Source organism: Macaca mulatta, chromosome 5, assembly GCF_049350105.2.
Source record: "Macaca mulatta isolate MMU2019108-1 chromosome 5, T2T-MMU8v2.0, whole genome shotgun sequence".
Classification (NCBI taxonomy): Eukaryota; Metazoa; Chordata; class Mammalia; order Primates; family Cercopithecidae; genus Macaca; species Macaca mulatta.
Window position 1 is genome coordinate 4,386,210 of NC_133410.1, and position 27,615 is coordinate 4,413,824.

Sequence of the window (27,615 nt, forward strand, 5' to 3'; positions counted from 1 at the left end):
CCATTTGAAGTCAGTTCAAGGCCTGGTGGTCTGAGAAAAGCCAGCTAGTCCACCTGGCCCAGCACAGATGGGCTGGAGTCTCAGGCCTGCAATCGGGACCTGTGGGCAGCAGGATAGGTGCCTGGGGTTGCCCCACGGGGCCCAGGCCACAGCTGTCCTCAGGCAACAAGGGTCAGTCCCCAGCCTTCCCTGGAAAGCGCCTTACACACAGCCTCTCATTCCAGTGGAAAGTGGATATAAACAATTTAATAAAACGGCAGCGGCTTTGTGGGATGTCCGTGGCAGACAAAATCAAGAGCCAGGAGCCCGGGACGCGGAGATGGGCCTGGGTCTCCACATCCGGGCAGGTGCTGGGGCTGCGGCTAGTACTTGAGCAGCCAGCGTGGCCTGTGCGTGCTCAGCGACGTGAAGTAGGACCACCACCAGGGCTTGCTCCCGTCGGCCGAGGGCTGCCTGCGTGCCCGGAGTGGGTCGGGCTCCGTGGCCTCCCCCAAAGAGCTGGCACCTCCCAGCGGGTCGTGGGGCCCAGTCCTCCGCAGCCCGTGAAGAAAGTTCCTGGGTCCCACCCCCAGAGGCTGCAGAATGAAGTCGACACGGCCAGCCCTCTTCATCCGGGCGGGGAGGATGACTTTCTTGATGACCTTGGTGTAGCCAGGGGCTTGGGCAATGACAATGTGGGTACCTGGGGGCAGCAATCTCCAGTAGTCGCCATCAGGGGCTATGGACAAATAGATTACAAATGATTCTCAGGAGGACTGCAGACCCAGCCGCAGGGTGATGGGTGATGGGTGTGAGTAGGGAGAGGTTGGCAGACGCCAAATGTGCACTTGCCTCTGTGTGAGCCTGGAATGTCCTTCCCACCTCTTTTCTCTGTCCTCAAAACCCTGCTTAGGCACCCCCTCTTCTCTGAAACCTTCGATGACCACTCCCATCCCCCATACCCAACCACAGTTAGCAAAAGTCCTGCTCTTCTCTGGACCACATCTCTGGCAGGTAACACACATCACAGCATACTGTCATTTTTCATCAGCTGTGAAATCCCTTTAAGGGCAGCCAGAGCCTGCACGGGGCTGGACACCCCGGCTTGTCAATGGGGTATGAGCTTTGGGATCGAAACCAATAGGTTTATGGGTGGAGTCAGCTCTCCCCAGCACTCTTGGAGAAGGAGGCATTTTCGTAGGAATACAGAGCACGCATCCACCCGTCATTCAGTAGCCATGGCCGGACAAGCTCTTCCCTCACCAAAGGCTGCAAGGAGACGCAGCCTGCAGCAGGCGCAGACCCTGCTTCCTGCCCACCCTCCCCGACCCAGCCAGCCTGGGAAGGAATGGAGCATCCTGCCAAGGGCTGGGCACACTGTGAGTGCGTGAGGATGCCGGCTGCCACTGTGTGGCATTCCCTTGGCAGACGTGGGCCCCAGGGAACCGCCAGGGACGTGCTCACCTGTGGTGATGTCGTGGCGAATGCCTTTGACTAAGATCCGGGCGTTTTTGACGGGCTTGCCGAATTTGTCCATCACCACACCTTTGATGCCCCGGTGCACCTAAAGAGACCAAGGAGAGACCACAGAGATGGCGTGAGCTCTCCCAGTGAGCATGGAGGCCGTCAGCTGCTTCCCCACATGCTCCTCAGAGCTCAGTATCTCGGGGGAACCACCCCACAGAGCCCCACTCCGCCAGCCCTCGCTCTGCCATCTTTAATCAGTCAGTCACTCCCCTCTCTGAGCCTCAGTTTCCTCCCTGGCAATTGACCTGAGCATGTTCCGGGCTTTTGGATGACCCTGCATCTTGCCCGAGGCCAGGCTGACTCCATCTCAACGGGCATTGAGCAGAGAGCCCTTTCCTGCCACTCTTCCGACGGATCGGCCTTCCTTCCCTGCCTTCCCAGCCACAACGGGACTCACTGGTTCCCTCTGAGCTGAGGCTCCTGAAGGCAGCGTGGGCGTCGGAGAGGACGAGGGCTGAGTGCCTGGACCCTGGCTAGAGCAGCGCGGTTTCTTCATCATACATGAGGATAACACGCCCTGCCTTGGTACCGCTCGCCTGGCCTTGGCACGAACTGATCCTCAGCACACAAGCTCCCTGCATGCCCACAGCGCCAACGTTTTCACCGTGGGAAGCCCCTCCCAGAGCTGCCTGATCCCGTCCGCATTTCTTCTAGAACAATCAATGACAGGACACCACAGGGCCCCTGCTGTAGTCAGCAGAAAACAGCTTGGGGTCCAAGGATGCTGAAGGTCATGCTGAGCGGGACCAGGATGCCCGTGGGGAGAGGAGTCAGTCCAGCAAGGCTGCCCCGTGCCCACGCCCTGTGCGGGGCTCAGCAGCAACAGGTTCCCCAGGGAAAGGGCTCCCAGCCAGGCCCTGCTGTGCTTCCGGAAACTGTGAAAATGAGCTTGCTCCTCTTAAAATCAGGATAAAAGCAAAACTTTTCAGTTTGGAGAGACTGTTTTCCTATATATTCATCTTTACATCGACAGTCATAAAAGTGCAATTTTAAATACTTCCTATGGAGGGAGGAGTCCACAGAAGCAAAGGGCCTGGGCCCACAGGGTCAGGACCCAGCCCTGGCAACAGGAGCGTCCTCCTTCCCTGGCCCAGGGACATGAGCCTGAGAGGGGCCGGTTTTTCTCTGGGCCAGAGAACCAGCTCCGCCCCAGTGACTCCTCACTTCAGACAAACCTTTGCTTCTGGGTGCCTCAGTTTCCTCAGCTGTAAAATGTTCCTGAGGCCAAAGCAGCTCTGGCTTCTGCAGGACCTAAGATTTTAGCAACCAGCGCGTGAACTCTAATCCCACTGTGGCTGACCCCCACAGTGACCCACGAGGAAACCAACTCGCCTGACACGCCGCCGGCGAGCTCAGACCCCGCGGCTCCTAACTGCCGTTCCAGGCTCGCGCCCAGCCCTCAGTGGCGCGGGTGACTTAAACAGGGGGTGGGCACCCAGTCCAGCTCCACCAAGCACATGCTATCACTTGTCTCTGGGCCGCAGGAATTTGGGGAAGCCAGAGCACATGGAATCCTGATGAGCACATCACGGGGTCCCAGCCCTCCTGACACGGTGGAGAGGGAGTGACGGCCACTGCCCGCTGCCCTCTGGGGCTTGTGACCCCCACCCTGGATGCTCTTGTCCACACTTCACTGCTTAATCGCATTGCACTCCTGAAACGATGTCTCGTGGACTCGCATTTAGCCGGAGGGAGAGCATAAAAAGTAAGGCTTTCCTGCGTGAGAGGTGATGGGGAGAAACTGGATGGCTTGAGAAGCCACTGTGCCCCTCAGCCACCCCGCCCCGTGGATCCTCCTCACCCCCAGACAGCATCTGAGCCCTCTCTGCTTAGAATATCCTCACCAGCCCCTCACCGGGACAATTCCTTCCCTCCCTTCAAAACATAGATCACACTCCTCCTCCTCCAGGAAGCCCTCCCTGATGACCAGCCACACTGGGGGCCTACCCCAGGGTCCCACAGCCCCAGGCTTCCTCTCTGCCAGCCCTCACTTCTGCCTCCCCCAGCCCCACCTGAGAGCAGGAGCTCTCCCAGGAGGGTGTCCTACAGGAGGCCCTCACTCAACATCGGCCTGCACTGGATGGATTTTTTTCTGTCCCTGCTCTTGGGCCCAAGGGTCACCTTCACGAAACACGGGGCACATGCAGTTCTCTGGCGGGGAAGCAGAGCTGCCATGCCGCCCCTCCCCGAGCCCTGGGTTATGTAGACTCCCACCCGAGGCCTGGCCAGGATCACTATGAAAAAAGCCTCAATTGGCCATGACAGACTTGATCCTTATCAAGAGGCCGCACCCAGCTCTCCGCCAGCCAGCAAACCGCCCGGCCTTCCAAGGTCCAGGCTTGCTGTAAATCTTCATATCCCAAGACTTCACGTGTAATATCCAGGAGCAATGCCAGCCATATTCGAGGCTCCTTCAACCTCATGTTCACCAGACAGCTGCAAAATGCAGTGTGCACAGGCCTGGCACGAGAGCTTATAGAAGAGTGAGACTCACTGCAGGTGGCACAACGCTGTGGCACAGCCATCAGAAAGAAACTCAAATGGAAGAATGTTCCATTATGACTTTGTTTGGGTCTTTGTTCATTTCCTTCCTCGGCGGCTGCTGCCCTAAGGAGTTCGCTCAATTCTTACTTGGAGGCAGGTTCCTGATTTTTCTAGAAAGGAGGGGGCTCATGGACAGAAGGCTTGGGAACAAGCAGATCTGGGTGACACCAGACAGGCCATGTGACTCTCTGACCCTCTGTCTCCTCCTCTAGCTGTCTCACAGACACTGGGAGCCTGGAGCGTGAGCCTGTGTGTGGCCCAGAGACTCCAGGCCAGAACCTCAACTCCATCTACAAAATGGGATGGCCCCATCTGCCGCCCGGCCTGGTGTCAAAACCGGCCGCCCTGTGTGGGTGGGCGCCAACTGTATGGTGCTGTGCCCTCACCCCTCCTTGCTGCTGCAGCTCAACCCTCCTTCTGAGGTCTGCTTCTCACTGGGCATCTGTGCTCATATGCAATTCATGTGATTCTTGAAAATGCTTGGGAAAAAAATAGCAGAAGTGTCTTCAGAACCCAGGCTCTCTTCCGTGTGACATCCCGGGTCCTTCTTGGGGTCCCCAGCACCCTCGGTGTGAGCTGTGCTGCAAGGGGAGCAGACACGGGCACAGGGTCCCCGCTCTGACACTGAGTGCTAGGGAGACCTTGGCTCTCTGGGGCAGCGAGGGGGGCATTTAGACACGTTCTCAGCCATCCCTACTCACCTCCCACCTGCCTGCTTCTGGGTGACCTCAGCCTCACGATAGTAGTCACCCCTTAGGCCGCCGTGCCCTGCCCCCAGCCTCTGCCAGCCACTCCCTGCCTGTACCCTCCCCTCTGAGGCCCCAAAGCCCTGCCTGAGCCACACAGCTACCCTACTGCCCAGAGCCCTCACTCCCGCGCCTCCTGGAGCGCAGTGCCCGCCCCATCCCATGGCTCCAGTCCTCACCACAGCCCCATCCCACGACTCCAGTCCCCACCACAGCCCCATCCCACGGCTCCAGTCCCCACCACAGCCCCATCCCACGGCTCCAGTCCTCACCACAGCCCCATCCCACGGCTCCAGTCCTCACCACAGCCCCATCCCACGGCTCCAGTCCTCACCACAGCCCCATCCCACGGCTCCAGTCCTCACCACAGCCCCATCCCACGGCTCCAGTCCTCACCACAGCCCCATCCCACGGCTCCAGTCCTCACCACAGCCCCATCCCACGGCTCCAGTCCTCACCACAGCCCCATCCCACGGCTCCAGTCCTCACCACAGCCCCATCCCACGGCTCCAGTCCTCACCACAGCCCCATCCCACGGCTCCAGTCCTCACCACAGCCCCAGTCCTCACCACAGCCCCATCCCACCACTCGAGTCCTCACCACAGCCCCATCCCACGGCTCCAGTCCTTACCACAGCCCCAGCGGCCCTCGAGGGTTTCAAAGGCCCCATGGGGTTCTAGTATGCTCCCCTCTGCTGCCAGCTCTCCCTGTCCTGTGGTTTGATGTCTCCTACCCTTCTTCAAGATGAAGCCGTGCGGCCGCCTCCAGGAAGCCCCCCGGCCTCCGAGGCTGGGTCAGACGCCTCACCGGGCTGCCCAGGCCCGTGCTCCCTTGTTTAACTGTGCTGCTTTAGATCGTGACACCCTTGCTACAGGGACTCCAACACATGGCACTGCCGCCCCAGCACCCACAGGGCACGCAGAGGAGCGCCGGCTGCTGCATCTCAAGTTGCACATGGTGGACAGTGAACCCCAAACAAGTGGCGGCGAGAGGAGCATGCAGTGAGCATGCAGGGGCAGTGAGCTGCTGGGGCCGCCCTGGGGGCCCGAATCTGACCCACCCCACCCAGGCCCCAGCTGGGCCAGAGCCTGGAGACCGTCAGAACTCACCATCTCCACGAAATTCAGGAGTGACTCCTTGTTGTGCTGCCAGAGCGTGTACAGGGCCTCCTCGGGGGGGAACTTCACACAGCCCAGCTCCACTGTGATCTCAAAGCAGTTGGTGTGCAGATAGTTGAAGTCGGACATGCCTGTGGCACAGAGACAGCCGGGAGGTCGGGGGCATTGGCCGAGCACCCAGCAGGCAGGTGAGTGCAGCAGGTGCTTGGCAACAGATGCCCCTCCTACGGCTGAGGGGCTGAACAACTGTGAGGTGGGCCATATGATCCCCACTTCGCAGATGTGCAGATGGAGGCCTGGGATATTACAGGAAGGGGCAGAGAGGCATCTTGAGCCCAGGCAGCTTGGCGGCAAAGTTCACAGGCTTCCCCACCCCCGTGCTGTCTCTGGTGAGGTCGGGGATGAATCGGTTTCTAACAGAGAAGCCCACAGCACGAGGCAGCCACACAGGCCCCTGCCATCCCAGCTGCTGGCCTGGAGGCCCCATGGTGACAATGTCCATTGACCCAGACGCTGTCCTGACAAGAGTCTAGGAGGGCGATCCTATTAGCTCCATCTCCCAGAGAGACCACAGGCCCGGGCTAGGGTGGACAACTAGCCACCTGGCCAGCCGAGAAGGCCTCAGAGCAAGTTGGGCCTACCCCGGTTGCACCCGCTTCTGCCCTCTGTGCCACCTGCTTTTGGAGTTTCTTGTTCAGCAGAAGCCATGACCATCTCCAAGGCAGGCCTAGGGCGATGGCACCCACAGGGAGTCGCAGGGAGCCCTTCCGAAGTTCAAGGCTCCTGAGCCGCAGACCCTGCAGCTGCTGTTGACAGTCCCTGCCCAGATCCCAGTGTAGCCACAGTCACTGTCCCTGTGGTCCAGCTAGCTCTGGTCCCTGGCCTCATGCTTTCCCAGGGCCGTGTCAGGTGCAAGAGGGGACAGAGGCCACGCACAGTGGCTCACGCTTATAATCCCAGCACTCTGGGAGGCCGAGGCGGGATGATCAGGAGGTCAGGAGATCGAGACCATCCTGGCCAACATGGTGAAACCCCGTCTCTGCTAAAAATACAAAAATTAGCTGGGTGTGGTGGTGCACACCTATAATCCCAGCTACTCGGGAGGCTGAGGCAGGAGAATCGCTTGAACCCAGGAGGCAGAGATTGCAGTGAGCCGAGATCGCGCCACTGCACTCCAGCCTGGGTGATAGAGTGAGACTTCATCTCAAAAAAAAAAAAAGGGGGACAGAGAGGGGCCTCTCCCAGCTCAGCTCCTGGGTGTCTGTTGCAGACCCCAGTCACAGGGCTATGACCGGGGTTCAGGGCCCTCTGTCTGGGTTCTGGAAGGGAAAGAGGCTGCTCCGCACCAGGGAAAGATCACAGGTGCCAATCATTGAGCAGGAGAGAAAGGTTTTCAGACCAGGCTGTGAAGGTGGCTTCAGAGTGTGCAAGAAGTGCCACCTTCTCTGCCCGCCTGCATGGGAGGAAGGGGCAGAAGGGATGCCACATGGGTCCCAGCTCTGCCACCTGTGGCCCTGGGCCTCCAGCAAGTCCTTCTCTCAGCTGAGCCCAGTGCTCTCATCTGTGTTGTGCTGGCAAGGAGGGGTGCAGGCAGGGCCCAGAGCGTGTGTGCCTAGTCTGGCGGGTGCCCCTCAGGACACACAGTGGCATGTGCCCATTATATTGCTCTCGTGCAGCCTCCCCCAGGGCAAATTTAGCAGATAAAAATGCACACGCTGAAAGTCAGGCTCCAGAGGAACCACAGATACAATTGTAGTATGAGTCCACCCCATGCGGGTTCTCGTAAGCGTATCCCATGCATTGGAACGTCCTTATATTGTCCTAAAAACAATTCCTCACTGTCTCGGGAATTCCAGTTTAACTGGAAGTCCAGCGTTTCATCTGGCAGCTCCACTTCCCTAAAAGTCACAAAAGGCTTGGTCATGGGTAGAACCGTCAAATGTAAGTGTTCATAAATAAACTACGGAAGCCGCGGGCCTGGGGCCTCCACAGCAGTCACACAACAGCTTTTCATCAAGACAGAAACCAAAACTCAAGCCAGCCTCCTCTCCATCAGGCGAGGCACCGCCCTGTTTTCCAGGGTCTCCAACTGGATCCCAGCAGCAGACCTTGGAGTTAGGCCCTGCCCCCACCCCACCCAGCCTCCACACCCCCACCCTCCCCAGCCCCGCCCCATCCAGCCTCTGCACTCCCCGACTCCCACCCCAGCCCCTCCCCGCAGAAGTCGCACCTCCTGTGAAGCTGTACCAGTCCGCCCCATTGATGATGCTCCCCCTCTTCAGGAAGTTGCCTCCACACCTGTTCTCCGACCTGTCCATCATCATGGGGTGGACGTCAGCATAGGCTCTGGACAGCAGCTTGAACATCTGGAAAAGAGACCTGGCTCCGATGAGGAAAGGGTCCCCTGCAGGACGTCCTGCGAGCTGGGGTCAGGGAGGGGATCGGAGATAGGAGAGGGGAACGGTGTCCCGCAGAGGACACAGTGTATGTGAAGGCCTGGAGGTGGGTCACAGGCAGTCTGGCACTGCTGGACTTCAGGGCCAGGTCCCCTGGGTATCTGGGGTAATCGCTGAGCCTCTGCCCACCTGGCCGGGTAGTGAGGCCTTTCTCTCCTGAGGTTACACACAAGCATGGTGTCCACAGGGTATGTGTAGGTTGGCCTGACAGTTTATAAAGCCTGGGCTGTTGGCGCAATGAAGGCTGGGGTGGGCTGTATTTCCCCCACTTCATCTCCAAAGCGAACTTCTTCTAAGAATAATAATAGATTCATTCCCCATCCCGCTCCAACTCCAGGCTGACCAGCACCATCAGAGGCTGGGACTCAGCCTGTGGGAAGCCCCTCCCTGATCACCCCACCCTCCAGCTTCTACTGCAGTCGGTAGAAGGATAGAACGCAGCTCATAGGACCTGCCACCCCTGACATGTTTGGATGTGTGGCTGGGATCCTGGGTCCCTCCCCACAGGCCTCCCTTCCCGGCCCAGAGCTTCCCCACATTGTGCTCATCCCCCAGGCAGAATCCACAGGTCCTCCTTTGTGGGGGTTCTCGGCCATCTGTAAGTCCCAAGCTGACCCTGGGCAGAGGCTCTTGGTGGGTCAGGCAGGCGAAGGGCTCCCCCTGCATGGGCTCATCAGGGCCCCACCATGGAGGACAAGTCTGTGCTGAGGAGGAGTGGAGGACACTGGAGGGTGGACGGGCCGGGCCCAGTGAGAGAGTGAGTGAGTGAGTGAGTGAGTGAGTGAGTGAGTGAATGAGTGAATGAGTGAGTGGGTGAAGGAATGAGTGACTGAGTGAGTAAATAAGTGAGTGAATGAGAGAGTGAGTGAATGAATGGGTAAGTGAATGAATGAACGAGTGAGTGAATGAGTGAGTGAATGAGTGAGTGAATGGGTGAGTGAATAAGTGAGTGAAGAGTGAGTGAATAAGTGAGTGAATGAATGAGTGACTGAGCGAATGATTGAATGAGTGAGTGAATGAGTGAATGAGTGGTTGAGTGAATGAGTGGTTGAGTGAGTGAGTGAGTGAATGAGTGAATGAGTGAATGAGTGAGTGGTTGAGTGAATGAGTGAATGAGTGAGTGAGTGAGTGAATGAGTGAGTGAATGAGTGACTGAGTAAGTGAATGAGTGAATAAGTGAGTGAACAGTGAGTGAATAAGTGAGTGAATGCATGAGTGACTGAGCGAATGATTGAATGAGTGAGTGAATGAGTGAATGAGTGAGTGGTTGAGTGAATGAGTGGTTGAGTGAATGAGTGAGTGAATGAGTGAATGAGTGAGTGGTTGAGTGAATGAGTGAGTGAATGAGTGAGTGAATGAGTGAGTGAATGAGTGAGTAAGTGAATGAGTGAATAAATGAGTAAATGAGTGAATGAGTGAGTGAATGAGCAGGTGAAACAGTGAGTGAATGACTGAGTGAATAAGTGAATGAGTGAGTGAGTGAATGAGTGAATGAATGAGTGAATGAGTGAGTGACTGAATAAGTGAGTGAAGGAGTGAGTGACTGAGTGAATGAGTGAATAAGTGAGTGAGTGACTGACTGAGTGAGTGAGCGAATGAGTGAATGAGTGAGTGCTCCAGGTCAGAGTGAAGATCTCTCCCTGGTGGGAGTCATGCGACTCGGACTCCCAGACATGGGATTTGGGGGAGGCAGGGAATGGGTTCAGCTCCTCAGAAGTGAGGCTGTGCCATCTGGACTCAGTCCCACAGATACAAACCAAGGGCCCAAACACAACCCCACTCAGGCCCTATGGTTCCAGGGTAGCGGACCATGGACCACTATCCTACCAGCAGCCCCTGCACCTGTGGGTGGGACCAGCATCAGCTCGGGAGTTGCCTGCCCCGCCTTATAGCGGGAAGCCTCACTGGACTTTCCCATCAAGAACGAATCACGCCCAACAAAGGGTCCATCTGCCCAGGACACGCCTGCTACATTCTATCTGCCCACCATGTCACCCTTTCTCCCCACAAGGCCTCCTGCCCTACAGTCCCTCCTCCCCACCCTTGCCTGGGGCCTCCCTCCCATCACTAGTCAGTCTCTAGGGCTAAGGCATGGAGGGTGGCTGCCGACCACCAGTCCCCAAAACCCTGGGGTGCCGGAGCTGAGGTCTGGCTAAGACAGGCCTGACCTGGGAGGGCAGGTGCAGGACAAGGACATCAGAAGAGCTGTCGGTCCAGAGGCTGGGCACACATGGGCAAGGAAGACACACAGATAAATGAAACCAGGTAGGAGCGGGGAAGCCTCGACTGAATGGGGACACAGGAACACAGGCTGAGGACCATGGGAAACCCAGCCCACCCAGCTCCTGCCCCTAGGAAGCCCTTGGGAAACTGGCTATGCTGATTCCCACAGTGATCATAGGCAGAGCCAAAAAGGGCTTGGCAGGCAGGATAGAGTGTGAGCAGGATTTGGGCAGAGGGGCAGGTGTGGAGCGGTGAGAAGCAGCCATGGCCAGCCTGCAGGGCCTTGAACACTGCCCCCAGGCGCTGGCTCTCGTCTGTAGGGCACCATGGAAGTTTGGCGAAAGCGTACCTTGGCATACCCCAGCCAGCCCATCTCATGCTCCTCAGCCAACCCCAGGCCCCTCCTGGGACCCTGGTTTCCAGAGATCACTGCTGGCTGCAGGACTGTATGATCACTGCCCGATGACTGATGGCTTGGGAACAGTCTCATTTTCTCTGGCTCTGATGGGACTCTTTGGGGTGAACATTCCCCCTGGGGACATCTTCTCACATCTGGTTCTAAGGCTGAGAGACACTGGGCCTGTGCAGAGGGGGATACCTGCCCTACCCAGCCATTGCCCCCAAGAGCATAGGGGCGCAAGGCCAGGCCAGAAGTGGAGGCCACCCAGTCACCCCTGGGGGCACTTGCAGAGGTCCAAGCAGAGAACCAGACACCTCACCCCTTGCACCCTTGGTGTGCACTGCCTGCAAGCGTCAATGAATGAATGAGTGAGGGAGGGAGTGTGGGAATAAACAAATGAGTGAAAGAATAAGAGTGAGTGAATGACTGTGTGAGTGAATGAATGAGAGAATGAGTGAGCGATGAGCAAATGAGTGAGCGATGAGTAAATGAGTGAATGAGTGATGAGTAAATGAGTGAGTGAATGAGTGAGTAAATAAGTGAGTAAATGAGTGCATGAGTGAATGACTGAATGAATGAGTGAATGAGTGACAGAATGAGTGAATGAATGAATGAGAAAATGAGTGTGTGAATGAGTGAATGAATAAGAGAATGAGTGAGTGATGAGTAAATGAGTGAGTTAATAAGTGAATAGGTGAGTGACTGAATGAATGAATGAATGAGTGAATGAGTAAGTGAATGAGTGAATGAGTGAATGAATGAATGAGTGAATGAGTAAATGAGTGAGGGAATGAGTGAGGGAGTGAGTGAGGGAGTGAGTGAATGAGTGGGTTAATGAGTGAATGAGTGAGTGAATAAGTAAGTGAATGAGTGAGGGAGTGAGTGAATGCGTGAGTGAATGGGTGAGTGAATGAGTGAGTGACGGAGTGAGAGAATGGATGAGTGAGTGAATGGGTGAGTTAATGAGAAAATGAGTGAGTGAATGGGTGAGTGAGTGAGTGAATGAGTGAGTGAATGAGGGAGTGAATGAGTGAGTGGGTGAGTAAATGAATGAGTGAATGGATGAGTGAATGAGTGAGGGAATGAGTGAGCGAATGGGTGAATGAGTGAGTGAGTGGTTGAGTGAGTGGTTGAATGAGTGGTTGAGTGAGTGAATGAGTGAATGAATGAGTGGTTGAGTGAATGAGTGAGTGAGTGAGTGAGTGAGTGAATGAGTGAGTGTGAGTGAGTGAATGAGTGTGAGCAAGTGAGTGAATGGGTGAGTGAATGAGTGAGTGAATGGGTGAGTGAATGTGAGTGAATGGGTGAGTGAATGAGCGAGTGAGGGAGTGAGTGAGTGAATGGGTGAGTGAATGAGTGAGTGAATGGGTGAATGAATGAGTGAGTGAATGGGTGAATGAATGAGTGAGTGAGTGAATGGGTGGTGAGTGAGTGATTGAATGGGTGAATGAATGAGTGAGGGAGTGAGGGAGGGAGTGAGTGCATGAATGAATGGGTGAGTCAGTGAGTGAATGGGTGAGTGACTGAATGGGTGAGTGAATGAGCGAGTGAGGGAGTGAGTGAATGGGTGAGTGAGGGAGTGAGTTAGTGAATGATAAACCAGTGAAGGCGTGAATGGGTGGGAGAATGCAGGACAAATGTGCCAGTAGCCCAGGTGTTGCTGTCACTGCCCCTGGTCCGCAGGGTGCTCAGCTTGCTCTCCCCATTCCCGCTGGGCCACAGCATTCCCTGCACCCGGCTCCCTGGGGCTCCCCTGGGTCTCTGCACCAGGCCTGTGCCTCCAGTTCCCCTCCCTGCCCCGCAGCTGGAAATCTCCACCTCATCTGTGGGGTCCTTTTGGGAAACCACCGCCTCAGGGAAGCCCTCCTGAAGTCCCAGACTAGGCTGGGGGTTCCCCCTGTGACACATGCAGGTGTGCACATGCACGCACACGCACACACAGGCATCCATGCACACATGCGCACTCACAGCCCTCCTGCAGCCCTGGCAATCTTCTCCTTGCCAGTTTCAGGCTCCATCTCCCACCCTAGGCTGAGGACCCCCAGCGCAGGGACCAGTACCATTGCATTTCCAATGATGGCCCCAGGACAGGGAGGGGCCGGGTGAGGCAGGGTTGATATCTGAGTGCCAACCGCGGGCCCAGCTATGTGCCCAGCCAGGTGGCCTCAGAAAGGAGAACAAACGACATGTGAATGCCACTATCGGGGCCTGGCACCTGGCACTTGCCCACCCAGGGCCAGTCCCTCTCTCCCTGTCCCTTCCCCCAAACACCAAGGGAAAGTGCCCGAAGGAGGTGGAGGGCAGGCCTGGCTCTCCACGGGAGGCCTGGGGAGTGACTCTGGGCCATCAAGGGACCAGGTGGAGGGCAGGCCCGGCCTCCGGTGGAGTGGGCAGTGCCCCCTAGTGAGGGGCAGTGCAGGCAGCTAAGCTCCAGGATCCGCAGCTGGGGGCTGGAAGCTGGAGACTGGGGCCCACCTCAGATCACAACCCCTCCCTCAGCCTCCGTTTTTTCATCCACAGCGTGGGAAGGGACCAAGTCCACGCCCTCCCCCTGCAAGTCGTCCCAAGGTTAGGGTGGGTGGGGAGGGTCCCAGCATCATCACGGGTCTCATCGCTGGCTGCTCTACGAACAGTAGGAGAAACCGAGGCCCAGAAAAGGGAGGGCCTCACCTAAGGGCCCAGTGGACGGTGGGACCAGAACTCCTTCCCCATCCGGAGGAGCCCAGCGCGAGAGAAGCAAGCAGGACCCCCGGAAGCAGGACGGGCGGGCACCATGCGCGCTGCAGCACTGCCCTCTGCCGGCGCTTCCCGGAAACGCACCCCCTGCGGTGGAACGCACTGGGGACCCCTCCAGGTGCAGGGCGCAGCTCAGAGCAACAGCGGCACTGAGCCAGGGCCCCCACCCCAGGGGCTCCCAGATAGGGACATGTGAAAGGCAGTGCAGCCAGCCTTGGGGAGACCAGGGGAGCGACGGCTCCTGAGATCGCAGATTTCCAGGAGGAGGGGGCTTCTCTGCAGAGCTGGGCCTAGAGCGGGTGGTGCTGACGGGCTCTGAGCGGAGTTTCCTAGGAGCTTTGTCCTCACTGAGCTCAGGACTGGAGGGGCACCAGCTCCAAGGGGACCGCGCACACCGTCTCCCTCCCCTTCACACACCCCGCAGCCCTCTCACCTTCTCATCGGGCGTGGGAGAAAACATCTTCTCCTCCTGGGGGTGCTTGGAGAAGTCGAAGGGGTAGGACACCACCAGGTCGCCCCCATGAAGGCTGGCGGAGAGCACGAAGGGTATGGTCTGCATCCACTTCATGATTGCCTTCGTCTCCGGGGCCACCTGCCCAGGACAGAGGAGGCCGCCCTCAGGTCTGGGTTTCCCTGCCGGCCCCTAGCCATGCCCCGGGCTTCTGCAGCCCTCTGGGCTCCAATGGTGCAGACCATTAACGACCGGTCTCTACACCGATGCTCCAGCTGGACTTGGCCCCCATCACTGGGCCCCTGCGGGGATCTCGGCATTTCCAACATGAATCTCTGCAATCTCACCAACACCCCAGCAAGGAGGTGTTCCCATTTCACTGACAGGTAACTGAGGCAGGGAGGGAGCACCAGGCTCTCCTTTTCCCCGGGGAAGGACAACTCCGGAGAGCCTGGAATAACCAGGGACCCTTGGATGCCTTTGGTGGTGACAGGCATGGGCAGCGGCGGCTCCTACCTTACCCCACCAGTAGTGCTGGGGGATGGGGATGTGGTCGCTGCGTGCGCCGCGGGTCTCCGCCAGCCGGTAGTACTCCGAGGTCAGGTCCGGGAAATTTCGGTTCAGATCCAGGTTCTGCGCGTTCTGCCTCCCGCTCGTCCACCCATTGTAGCCGGCACCCTGAAAACACGGCCAACCCCCGACTGGGTGGGGTCAGCACACCCCACCCTCCTCCTTCCAGATGGGTCTCACACTGGGCTGAGGGTCAAGGCCAGGGGCTTCGTTTTTCGCGGCTTTATGTGATGAGCTGGGGGGTGCGCCTGACCCTTGACCTCCTCTCTACCCTGGGGCTCCCTCCCTGGGGTTCCTTGCTGATGCCATAGTCTTGGGGCCCTTCCTGGCTGCTCCCCCTGAGTGGGACACCCCCCCCAGTGACCTGCTCTGCTTGTTACCCACCTCCCCGAGAGCTCCCCTGGCCACCGCTGACGCACACAGGCACCATCCACTCCCTATCCACCATTTTCCTCTATCACACGCATCACCTTTTTAATACACCTAGAATTCTCAGTGGCTTCCCTCTCACCAGCCCCTGAAGCAGGGGTTTTCCAGTGTCCATATCTACTGAATGCTCCTGTCCTAGAGAGGCGGGAGCTAAGCACTGCTAAGATAAACTACTTGTACATGAATGAACGAGGGGGTGGTTCGGGTGGTGGCCCACAGGATCCAGGCATCTGGGCGCTCACCTCGGCGGCTGCCACCTCGTAGCCGTCGGGGTTCATGGAGGGCAGCAGGTGGATGCGGGTGGTGTTGAGCAGGCGCTGGATGCGGGGGTTGCCCAGCAGGTACTCAGAGCACAGGTACTGGGCTAGGTAGATGAGCATCTCCCGGCCTGCCACCTCGTTGCCGTGAATGTTGCCAATGAGCTTCACCTCGGGCTCCACTGGGGACAAATACAGAGACTTGGGGCATCATCTCAAAGCCTGGGGTCCCCAAAGGCATGAGGCCCCCCACTCAGCAAGGATGACCAGATGGGCTGGGACCAATTCACACTTGTTTTAACTCAGGAATCTCTGTATATAATGAGGTCTCATCAAGGTCATCACTTTTGTTAAGCTCGTTTTTTACACCTAGCCATAATTATTAGTTAGCATAACTCACGAATATGAATAATATATGTTATCATTGATCCATGCAAATTTCATTGATGGTCTCTCTTCATGTTTGTGTAATAAATCAAGGTATACATTGGTGCTTAGCTGGGAAGGTGGTTGGCCCTTGAGTGGATGAATGGATGGGTGAATGGATGGATGGGTGATGGATGGATGGATGGATGGATGGATGGATGGATGAATGGATGAATCAATGATGGATGGATGGATGGATGGATGGATGGATAGATATATCAATGATGGATGGATGGATAGATTAATAATGACTGGATGGATGGATGGATGAATAGATGATGGATGGATGGGTGGATGGATAGATATATCAATGATGGATGGATGGATAGATGGATAGATCAATGATGGATGAATGGATAGATGGATAGATCAATGATGGATGGATGGATGAGTAATGGCTGGATGAAATAATGGCTAAGTTGATGCATGAATGAATAGATGAATGGATGTATGTGAAATGGCTGAATAAATAAATGGATGGATGGATGATGAGTGGATAGATGCATGGATGTATGAATGAATGGGTGGATGATGGATGGATGTGTAATAGCTGAATGAATAAATGGATGGATGGATGAATGGACAGATGCATAAATGGATGGATGAATGGATGAATAGATGATGGATGGATGGCTGGATGGATAGATATATCGATGATGGATGAATGGATAGATGGATAAATCAGTGATGGATGGATGAGTGAATAATGGCTGGATGAAATAATGGATAAATTGATGCATGAATGAATAGATGAATAGATGGATGTGAAATGGCTGAATAAATACATGGATGGATGGATGGATGATGAGTGGATGGATGCATGGATGTATGAGTGAATGGGTGGATGATGGATGGATGTGTAATGGCTGAATGAATAAATGGATGGATGGGTGGATGGATTCAGGGACGGATGCATAAATGGATGGATGGATGGATGGATGGATGGATGGATGGATGGATGGATGAATGGACTATAGGAAGAAGAGTGGACCAGGTCCCATGGCCTTACTAGTTGTGTGACTACAGGCAAGTCACTTCTCTCTAAGCCTCGCATTGCTCCCCTGGAAAAGGACGTCTCCCTCCCCAGCTGTGTGTGGCCCAGGGATGTCCAGGGATGAGAGGAAACACCCACATTCCTCAGATGCCACATGTCGGGGTGTAAATGACCTGGGAGCTTTCTGCGCTGGTCACCTCCCTTGGCCTTCTGCACAGGGGCACCTCTTGCCCTCAAATTCCAGTGCTGTAGGGAGAGCCTCTGCCTCCTGCCCAGAGCATGTTACAGTTGAAGGGGGAACATAGTGAGCCTTGGGGGCCAGGGTGTGGCCAGGTGGCCACTGGTCCCTGGTAAGAGATAGAGCCCTTGGGTTCATGGTGTCCATGCTGCCCAGGCCAGTAGGATGAAGACTGGCTGAGGCTGCCAGCCCTGAAAAGGCCCCTGAGTCCACAAACAAAGAGCAGGTACATTTTTCAGTAACTGCTGGGGACGAAGGGTCAAATGGAGGCTGCTTCTAAAATAATCGATTCTGTTTGAGTAATGTGCTCGTGAGACAGGTGTGGCTGGGGGCTGAGGCCCAGGCAGGACTCAGACTCACTGACCCCTAGGAAGCCCTGGACTCCAACCCTGAATGTCCTCAGTGCTCTGGGAGAGGGGGACCTCCACATGCAGGAAAGAGAGGCCACCCATCCAGAAGGTCTGGGTGTTTGCTAGAACATCCTAGATTCTTAGACACCACCAGCCTGAGTGACTCTTTGCAACTTAGGGTAGCAAATCACAACAGCAATAAAATTTGATTTCCTAATTTGCCCTGCAGGAAGACCCCCTGAAGGAACAGAAATGCCTAGCATTTTCCATGCTGCCCGCTCCCGCTTCAGAACAGGATCCAAAGCCTGATGGAATGAAAACGGACTTGGATTTTTAAAATAGAAAAATCTCTTTATTCGTAGCATTCTGTGGTGTCACACTCCTGGAGCGGTTTGGAAAAGGAGAGGCCGGTGCCCAGGGACAAGGGTTGTACAGACCTGCCTGGGGTCCAGTGTGCCAGGACAAGGTCTTCAAATGGCAAAAATGCAGCGCATGGCCACAGACGCCTAAGTGCAGAAGGGCCCGGCACTCCTATAGCCTTTGTTTTGCTCCTCCCTGACTTATGCCTGTGACATGCCAGAATGGTGCCCTCCTCCCTCCAGCCTCCCAGGTGACTCCCAGACAACCTTACTATCTCCCTGCAAGCCCACATCCCAACATCATCTTTTCTGTCTAAAAGTTATTGTTTGGCCAGGCACAGTGGCTCACGTCTATAATCCCAGCACTTTGGGAGGCCGAGGTGGGTGGATCACTTGAGGTCAGGAGTTCAAGACCAGCCTGGCCAACATGGTGAAATCCCATCTCTACTAAAAATACAAAAATTGGCCTGGTGTGGTGGCCCGTACCTGGAGTCCCAGCTACTCAGGAGGCTGAGGCAGGAGAATTACTTGAACCCAGAAGGCAGAGGTTGCAGTGAGCCGAGATCGCGCCACTGCACTCCAGCCTGGGCAACAAGAGCGAAACTCTGTCTCTAAAAAATAAAATAAAATTTCTTGTTTGTTTTATGTCTTTTCGGCCACTGGATCAGTGTCTCCATTATTATCAAATAACCTAGTCTGCCACCCTAAATTTTGAAGTAAGGTGGATATCTGGAGAAATTCTCCTTTATACATACAGTGGTTGCACATGCCCAGTGGGACGTGGCCTGCACCAAGCAGCTCCCTGAGGCCCCCAGCTGTGCCCAGACCCCAAACACCCAGCCAACTTGTGCGCCCCAAAGTGGAGCAGCCCGAGCCCTTTCCCGAAGCGGGGCCAGGCCAGGCCCTCCCAAGGGCACTCACTCAGCTCGTGCTGGCCAGGGCGGCTGGAGAACTCGATGACCAGCAGCTCCCTGCCGTCGAAGCTGCGCCCGATGCTGTAGGTCCTGGCCACGTGGGCGCAGCGGAAGGCCGTCCGCCTCAGCACACGTACCATCTGGGCGTAGGAGTGGTGGCTGAAGCGGATGAAGGTGGGCGGCAGCCCCGAGGGCAGCGCCTCGTCAGCCTCCAGGCCTCCTGGGGGAGCAGTGGGGGGGCTCGGTCAGTGTCAGGCCCCGAGGCTTCCTACCGCTGCCTGGGAACACTGACCACGCACGGCACCCTTAGCCCCCTCTGCATGACAGCCATGCTTGGACACCTCTGTCTTTAATTCGAGTTCCCTCTGCAGTGCCTACAGCGATATCCAAGCCAAATGGCACCCGAGGTAGGTACACAGCACAGCGTCATGGTTCCTGACCGAATAATGTGACTGAATACACGTACTGTGGGGCCACTGTGGGAAGTTCCTAAAATACAGAGCGGGACAACAGAAAGGAAAAGAGATCTATGGGGTCCTGGACCCCCCAGGGCAAACCCCTGCTGGGTGTGCAGAGGGGCTTCTCCTGGGTGTGTTTTCCAGGACAGCGGCACTCGGGCAGCTCAGTATTCTGCTCCATTTGCTTGGCCAATGGTGGAAACAGGAAGCCGCCTTGTGGTGCCCCCTCCGGCTGCTGTAAGGCTTCCCAGTGTTTCTGTTACAGCCTCACCAGCACAGCAGTGAGCACCAGCCCGGGAAGGAAACAGAAAGGGAGGTTCTGGGAAGGACGTCGGGGAGGAAGAAAAAAGGGGGTGGGGGGAAGAGGGAGTGGTTCTGGATCCAGAATACGAATGTCTCTATGTCACATATGCACGAGCTTCCCCACCATCCTGTCATCCACTAGAATAGAGGCATCCCGAAGACCACCCTGGTGACCCTCAACTCCCTGCATCCCGCCAGGGGCTTTGCAGCAGCCAGGCCCACAGGAGCAGGACGCAGGTGCCGCAGGCTGTTCCTGGGTCCACAAAGAGTTAATGTGCTTCTCTAAGTTTCTCCTCACCCTGTGGTTTTGCTTCTGCTCAAAACGGTTCTCCAGGGGAGAGACTAGCAGAGGAAGCCGGCAATTTGGCGGCAGAGATGCCCAAAATAATCCCAAACTGACTCCTTGGGCTTTCCCAGGGCTGTGGGCTTGGCTTCCTTCCTCGCCTCCCTGGCCTCCCACAGGCACCTCCACCGCCTCTGCAGGGACTGAGCTCTGCAGACAGACGGCTCCCACCTGCTGGCAAAGGGCACCCTGCCACCACATCTGCATGGAAGCCCAGGGTGGACAGAGTCCGCCCTTCTCAGACTGGGAACCAGAGGATGCAAGACATGCCAGGATCAGCCCTGAGCGCCTGACACAGCCCACAACCCAGGGCTTGCTGCAGCCTGGCCCAGGTGTGTGTCTGCTTTCCTTCTCCTGCACTCCTCAATGTCCCAGCACACAGCCATATGTACAGTGGGTGCTCAGTAGCTGTTTGATGAATGGCCAAATCCATCCCTCCATCTGCAATGGGCTTGGGCCACTCCAGCTAAGGACCCCACCGCTGTCACCCTTTCCGAGGCTCTGCTTCCTCTTCCATGGAGCAAGGCTGCCGTGAGACTCGCATGAGCCAGCACATGTGTGGCGCCCGCAGTCAGATCCTGTGAATCCAACCACGAGCGGACGCTGCCCTGCGCAGCTGAAAGTGGCACACACTGGCCCTGGGCTCTTCAAAGGCATGTTCAGACTCATTCAAATGTGATGAGATGCCCATGTCCAGGCCTCAGTGGCAAGAGCCACATCCCAAGCCTTGGGGACCACATGCGGCCAGTGGTGACCGTCTTGGACAGCACAGAATAGAACATTTCTTTCACACAGGAAGGTCTAACGGGCCAAGGCTGCTGCGGACCATGCAAGGTCTCTGGTGGACACCGACTCGTGAGACAACAGACATAGGGGGCTCCATGCAGGGCCCCCACCAGCCCCACCGCCAAGTGGCCCTCTGGGACAGCCTTGCACACCTCAGAGACAAGTGGCCCATGGTGGCCCAGGCTTGCCCACTCCCCCTCCACTGTTTTATCTGCAAGAGACACCAAAGCCTTTCTCCACAGCTCCTCTCCGTCCTTGAGCACAGACCTGCTGGAGGAGTCACTCCAGGCCAAACCCTCTGTGTGATCTTCCAGGCCCAGCAATGGGCAATCATGAAGCTTTGCCCGCCAGGTCTCCCGGGGGAAGTAAATGTCCTGCCCACCCTCGACCAGGGGTAAGTACTGCTGTTCTGGAGGGTCTGTGGCCAAGAACTGGACCCCCGGGGCCAGCCCTGCACTCTGAGCCCAGGCTCCCTGACATGAGGCCTCCTGATTGCACCCTGGGCAGGGGCACTGCCACCACTTGGACTCAGCACCCTTCCACCCCAGCCTGCCCCTAAGGGCTGGAGGCTTCTGCTGGGGGGCCCTAGGTGGCGAGAGGATCCTCCATCTGCACTGAGTCCCCAACCCTGCCTGGCATCCCTTTGTGGGGAACGTGCTGCCCTGGGGAGCAGCCCCGCCCTCTACCAATGCCTGCACTGTCGCCATTGATGGAAAAGACTTCAAGTTCCTTCCAGTGTGGCTCTTGGTCCTCCATGACCACCTGGACCCTGTGAACACATGGATAGCCCCCGCCGCCTTCCCTTACCCCGAAGCTTCTCCAGTGGGTCGTAGCAGCCCTCATCCTCACTCGTGAAGTAGAGGTGGCAGTCGAGAAAGTAGGGCCAGGCCATGTCGATGGCGTCGAAGGCGGGCTGGCAGGCCTCCCGCAGGCCCTCGCAGATGTGCCGGCAGGGTCTGCGCACCCGGCCGCCCTCACACCGGGGGGCCAGCACAGCACAGCCCAGCAGCCGCAGGTCTGGGTTGCACTGGCCCTCCAGGAGCTGGTGTAGAACGCTCAGCAGGATGTACTCGGAGCTGGCCTCCACCACCTCCCACGACCGGTGCTGTAGCAGGGTGGGGAAGGTGGTATGGTTGTAGGCGGCATCGCTGCAGGTCCTGAGCTGCAGGTCCACGCAGGTGACTGGGGAGGCAGGGTCGGCATGTCAGTCCCTCCTGCAATGGCCCTGACCGTCACACGTCAGACATTTACGAAGGGGACCCCACGCAGGGCCAGGGCCTGCAGGGAAGGGGCACCCATAGTCTGGTAGGGGAGGACCAGGACAACAGTTACTGTGCAGGAATCAGAGACTGTGAGAGACCAGAGAAGGCGCCCAAGACCAACCAGATTCAACTAGCCACTAGCAAGCGAGCTGCAGCAGAGGCTGCCCTGAGCCTCAGCATCTCCATCTGCAAAGCAGCTGTGCCACACAAGGGCCCGTGAAGGCAGCCAGCCGATGCTGCGTTAGGCAGGGACGGGCACAAACCACCCGGGAGGCACAGCCGCAGCACAAAGACGACCCAAAAGACGCACCCTGCTTTAGGCGTCTTGTGTCTTTGGGGACCCTAATGGGTCAGGTGGGCCTCAGGACTTGGATGAGAAGCGGATAATGACAGACGCGGCTCAGCCGGGCTCATCTCTGCTCTGCAGCTCGCAGGGATGCCTTAAGCCCAGGCGGGGGGTAGGGTCCTCACTGTCGCTGGGCACCTTCCTGCTTCCTCATCACAGCTGTTTGTTTAGCTCCAAATGCCCCATCTCTAAGGCCCTCCTTGGCCTAGCAGGGCCCTCCAGCCCCTCGGGAGCAGACTGTGTCCCTGCAGCCGCTGGCTCCAGGCTCACAGCCCCAGACGGCCTTCTCCTCTTTTCCTCAGCTGGACTTTCCAGATGTGGCATTGCATGGGACAAGTCGTGACATTTTGCCACTTCTCATGTCAAAGTCTAGAAAGGACAGGATTTCTGCCTCACATTGCCCTGCTCACCACATTTTACAGCCGGGCAAGGTAGCTCACACCTGTAATCCCAGCACTTTGGGAGGCCAAGATGGGAGGATCGCTTGAAGCCAGGAGTTTGAGACCAGCCTGGGTAACATAGCAAGACCTCCATCTCTAAAAATAAAAACAAATAAAATAAATAAAATATAAAATAGACATGTTACATATGTCATTGACTTTGTACCCAGAATTTTTTTTTTTCTGATTTTTTAAAAGCCTCCACTTAGAATACACCAGATGCCCAAATCTGTCAGGAGGCGACGATGAAATGTTCGCCCCTTTCAGGGAACGAGCCCGGTCCTCAGCCCTGACCTGAGCACTCCACATTGGTTGGATCCCATGCCACTTTTGAAGCCATCTCACAAGATTCATTTGGCATTTCTCCTATCACAAGGAGGAAATCGGGGCCCGGCGGGGGAGGTGACTCACCGAACCCCAGGCTCAGCAGGGGCCCGGCACAGAGCCAGTGACCATGAAATGCATGTGGACAAGATCCAAATTCAGGATGTGTGACTGCAGCGGGGACTGGAGTGGGGACGGGGGCAGGCAGGCATGGGGAGGGATGGAGAGAACATCTCTGCAGGGGCTGTGGTGGGCAAAGCCCAGTGGGAAGCCGGTGCACCTTTTCCTGGCTGGTCTTTTTTTGTTGTGTCTAATTTTTCTCTGGCTGTTTACGAGGGGGTTCTGGTTTGATTGATGGGCTGTGTTATCCATTACCCACTTCTGAAATCACAGGCTCAGCTGCCTAAAGTGCTCTGACAGTGTGGGGGCCGCAGCCCTCCTACAGAACAGAAGCCAGGGAGGTCCCGGTACTGTACCGCTCTCTGCAGCCGGCGGCCTGTGGCATTCACCTGGAAAGAGAGACATGGCACTGTTAGGGACCTGCCTCGCCGTCCGTCACTCACCGGGCAACACACGCCCAGGGCCCTGAGTGCAGGCGGGGACCAGCCTGGGCCACCCTCCGCCAGCTCCTTCTCATGGAGTCTTCACAGCAGCCCCTGAGGCAGATGCTGCAGTCTCCCCCATTTCCCAGGTGCGAAGGCTGCGTCTGAGAGGTCACATGACCTGCCTAAGGACAGACAGTTGGACAGCAGTGGGGGTCAGTGGCATCCATCTGGCTCGAAGCCCAGGCCACAGTGCCTGCAAGCCTGATGTCCAGGACAGAAGAGCCCTGAGGTGGCATCTGTGAGTGCCGTGGCACAAGCACCTCCACCGTAGCCAACCTCAAGCTTCCCACCATAAGCCGCTGAGTCCTCAGAAGATTCCAGAAGTTTTAATAGTTAGCCTCTGGACCCCTCACCAGCAGGTACTGCCGTACTCAGACCCAGGCCCCTCCCAGAGTCAGCCATGCAGGCTCCGTGCCCCCAAGGACACCGCCAGGGTGTGGCCTCTCCCCGTTTCCTGCGTCAAGGGCCCTCTTTCAAGAAAAAAGGACCAACATACAAAACTATCCTGGCAGTCGTGGGGTTTCAAGGGCCCTTTCCGAAGCCCAGACACATGAACCCAACAGTAAGGCCTCTGGGAAGGCCAAACATAGCCAACCCTAAGTAATGCCGGCCGCTAAGTGCCCTGTATGAAGCGGGACCCAAGGCTCTGTGCGCTTCAAGCGGGGAGAACGCATTCGAGGAGGGGAATCCTGGCTAGTGCTGGGACGGGCCCATGTCGGAGACCACCTGGCCAGAGTGGGGGCAGGCTGGGCGGTGGGAGCAGCAGGACCCTGGAGAAGGGGACGTGACTCACAGGCAGGACATGTAGAGTGGGTGCAGGGGGCCAAGGAGAGGGGGCAAGCAGGCTGGAGCAGAGGAAAAGGCCTGGCTGTGACTCTGCACCTCCAGTCAAAACCGGGGACAGAACCTGGAGGCTGGGAGGGTGCAGGCCGCTTTTTGGAGCTCACCCTAGGATCTGGGGGCTGTGAAAGCTTGGCTGAGCACATGGCAACTCTCCAAATGGTCAGAGAGACCTGGGCTGCTCTGTGGCCAGGCAGCTCCCACTCTAGGGAACCACTTGGGACTCGGTTTCCCCACTGAGGACTGGGCAACCATAGTCCCGGATCCCTACACCATTCAGCTCACAAAGCTCTTGTGGGATGGTAACGTTTAGGGCACCCGTCCGCCTCCAGGCACTCCTAGGGGAGTTTCCGTGTCCATCCTCACAACAGACGACAAGAGAGGTCCACGCGGTGCTCTCCGGGTGTGGAACAGGCGTGTGCAGGAGGCCCTGGGGAAGACGCGGCTGCCTCGGGGTATGGAACAGGCATGTGCAGGAGGCCCTGGGGAAGATGCGGCTGTCCTTGGGTTCGCCCTTCCTCCCTGTCCAAGCTGGCAGGGAACATGGACCATGAACCACAAGGGTTGTGGAGGACAGGGAATATGCCCAGCCCGCACCCCCCCCCCGCCCCACCACATCACAGCAGGGGGCCCCAGGCAAGTGGCTCTTTTGTGTCTCAATGTCCCCCATTTCACATGGGTTCATTATAATCACTTTGCAGGGATGCCGTGAGATGAGATGACCCATGGTCCGAGCCCAGCACAAGATCTGCCGGGGGGAACAGTCTCCGTCAGCCACAGTGTGCATCATTCCTGCAACGGTTTCAGAACAACCCGGAGACGAGCTGCAGGAGCCCGTGCTTTGCTAAGTATGGGAGAGCAACAGGCAAGAGCACTGGTTTCCTAAAGCATCTGGGACTGAAGCGGCCCTAACTGGAGAGAGGGGGCTGCAGTGTGACCACCCGCCTGTGCCCGCCCATCCATGCCCACGGATGCCCACAACGTGCACTGGGATGAGCACAGAGGAGCTTGAGTCCCCCTGGACGGCTGTCATGGGCCTGTGGGCATGAGGCTCTCCGGGCACCCTCCCTGGCACCCTCACGTGACTCCCAGGCCTTCATGGTCCAGAGCATCCCCAGACTCCACCAATCTGCAGCATAAAGGAGGCATGACAGCTTGAACTTTAGGAAAAAAGGAACGAAAAAAAAGCTGGTCCGGGATTCCGCTTGGAACACTGTGCTCTCACCCGCCTGTCTGTGTGGCTAAAGACAACTGGGTGATATTGGGAAGAACAGATGAAAGGCTTGCATCCACACAGGGCCCCGTGTGAGCACCCATCCCGTGCAGGGCCCTGAGTGAGCACTGGTATGCAAAGCCGGCCGCTGACAGGGCCACTCTGGCAGCAGGGTTTGCACTCAGCTGACCCACGGTCTCATCCTGCACTGAGTTTGAACCGAGGCAGATGCTGCAGCACAGTGAGCTCAAGGATCAAGGTGATCTCAGCCCAGTGCCCTTGTCCCCACTCCCTGGGTACCCATCACAGGGCTCTGATGGTGCCCGGCTGGCACTGAGCTTGGCCTGGCCCTGAGCTGGCGAGCCTGGGTGAACCTGGAACTTTGTCTATTCACTCAGCAGGCGTGAGCGAGTGGAAGAACTAACTTTGACTTGACCCTGGGGCTTCTGCTGGCCTCAGGGAGCTGCAAGGTGAGGTGTCCATCCCTGCACCTGCTCCTCTAAAGCCACCAAGAGCCCACACGAGTGACTGGACCATCACACAGGGACTGGACAGGCAATCCCTCTGGCTTCCTGTGGCTTCGAGTCTCCCTTGTTCACAGATGACGGCACTAAGGCTCCAGGATGAACCACTGCCCGTGCCTCAGTTTCCTCATGTGTAAATTGGGATAATGATCACGCCTACCTCATAGGGCTGTTGGAGGATCCATCAAGATTATTACGACAGCAGGGTGAGGTGCCCAGTGAATGCTCAACACACAGAGGCTCGGGGCGCACGGTGGGCAGGAGCAGGACTGTCTGCTGTGACCCCCCAACCAGCCATGCAGCCCCATTGGGGTTTCCCAAGGGGCAGGAAGAGCATCTGCCAGCTGGGTTGCCCTGGCTTCCACTGCTCGCCATGTGCAAGGCACAGAGAGGGGTGGGTTTGTTTGCCAGGGCTGCCCCAGCAAAGTGCCCACCATGCTTGAGTTAAAGCAACAACAGCTGGGTGTGGTTGCTCACACCCGTAATCCCAGCACTTTGGGAGGCTGAGGCAGGCGGATCACGAGGTCAGGAGTTCAAGACCAGCCTGGCCAACACAGCAACCCTGTCTCTACTAAAAATACAAAAATTAGTTGGGCACGGTGGCGCACACCTGTAGTCCCAGCTACTCAGGAGGCTGAGGCAGGCTAAGTGAGATGAGCTCCATCTCACTTGGACCTGGGAGAGGGAGGTTACAGTGAGCAGAGATTGCACTACTGCACTCCAGCCTGGGTGACAGACTCTGTCTCAAAAAAAGGAAGAAGCAACAACAGTTCAGAGTGCTGGAGGCTGGAAGTCTGCAGTCAGGGGTCTGCAGGGCCGCACTCCCTCTGAAGGCTCTAAGGGAAGAACCCTCCCGCCCCCCTGGCTCCTTGTGGCCCCAGGTGCTCCTTGGTTCGTGGCCACAGCACTCCGGTCCCTGCCTCTGTTGTCATGTGTGAAATTTGTCCCTGTTTCTGTCTCTGCCCAAATTCTCCCTCTTCTTCTAGGGATACCAGTTATTGGCTTAGGGCCTGCCCTAATCCCTCGTGGCCTCATCTGAATCAGATTTCATCCACAAAGGCCCTGTTTCCAAGTAAGCTCCCATTCACAGGTGCCAGGGATTACATCATCAGTATGTCTCTTCTGGAAGATACAATTCTTCCCCCAACAATCACCAAGCCCCAGTGGGTGCTGCTGTGGCCACAAGAGAGTCAGGATGGTCTGGGAGGAGCCCTCAGGGGCTGCAACTGTCCCAAGACCACACAGCTAGTCCCATGATGTGGCTGGGCCTTTGCCAGCTGGCTTGGCCTCCATAGACCTCTAGTTTTGCCACTTATTGCATGGGGGCAGGCCTGCTGACCCAAAGCCCACTCTCTGCCTTCCTAGGCCCCGCCTGCCCTGGCAGCCACAGAGCAAAGCCAGCGAGACTGTGGGTGGTTAGACTATTCACCATTGCTTCCCCACCCCAACCACTG

General features: G+C 57.0%; 1 protein-coding gene across 1 annotated transcript in view; it reads right to left on the reverse strand.

Moving 5' to 3' along the window:
• Positions 1-226: 226 nt before the first annotated feature.
• The window catches only part of CPZ (carboxypeptidase Z), a 29,770-nt gene continuing 2,381 nt past the window's right edge, over positions 227-27,615 (reverse strand). The window contains exons 2-11 of the mRNA XM_015137990.3: positions 23,456-23,488; positions 21,415-21,789; positions 18,725-18,937; positions 15,422-15,618; positions 14,697-14,858; positions 14,163-14,321; positions 8,145-8,280; positions 5,906-6,045; positions 1,444-1,543; positions 227-718 (exon numbers count right to left, since the gene is read on the reverse strand). Coding sequence (XP_014993476.3) covers positions 363-718; positions 1,444-1,543; positions 5,906-6,045; positions 8,145-8,280; positions 14,163-14,321; positions 14,697-14,858; positions 15,422-15,618; positions 18,725-18,937; positions 21,415-21,789; positions 23,456-23,488 — 1,871 coding nt within the window. The 3' untranslated portion in view covers positions 227-362. The remainder of the gene's footprint in view (positions 719-1,443; positions 1,544-5,905; positions 6,046-8,144; positions 8,281-14,162; positions 14,322-14,696; positions 14,859-15,421; positions 15,619-18,724; positions 18,938-21,414; positions 21,790-23,455; positions 23,489-27,615) is intronic.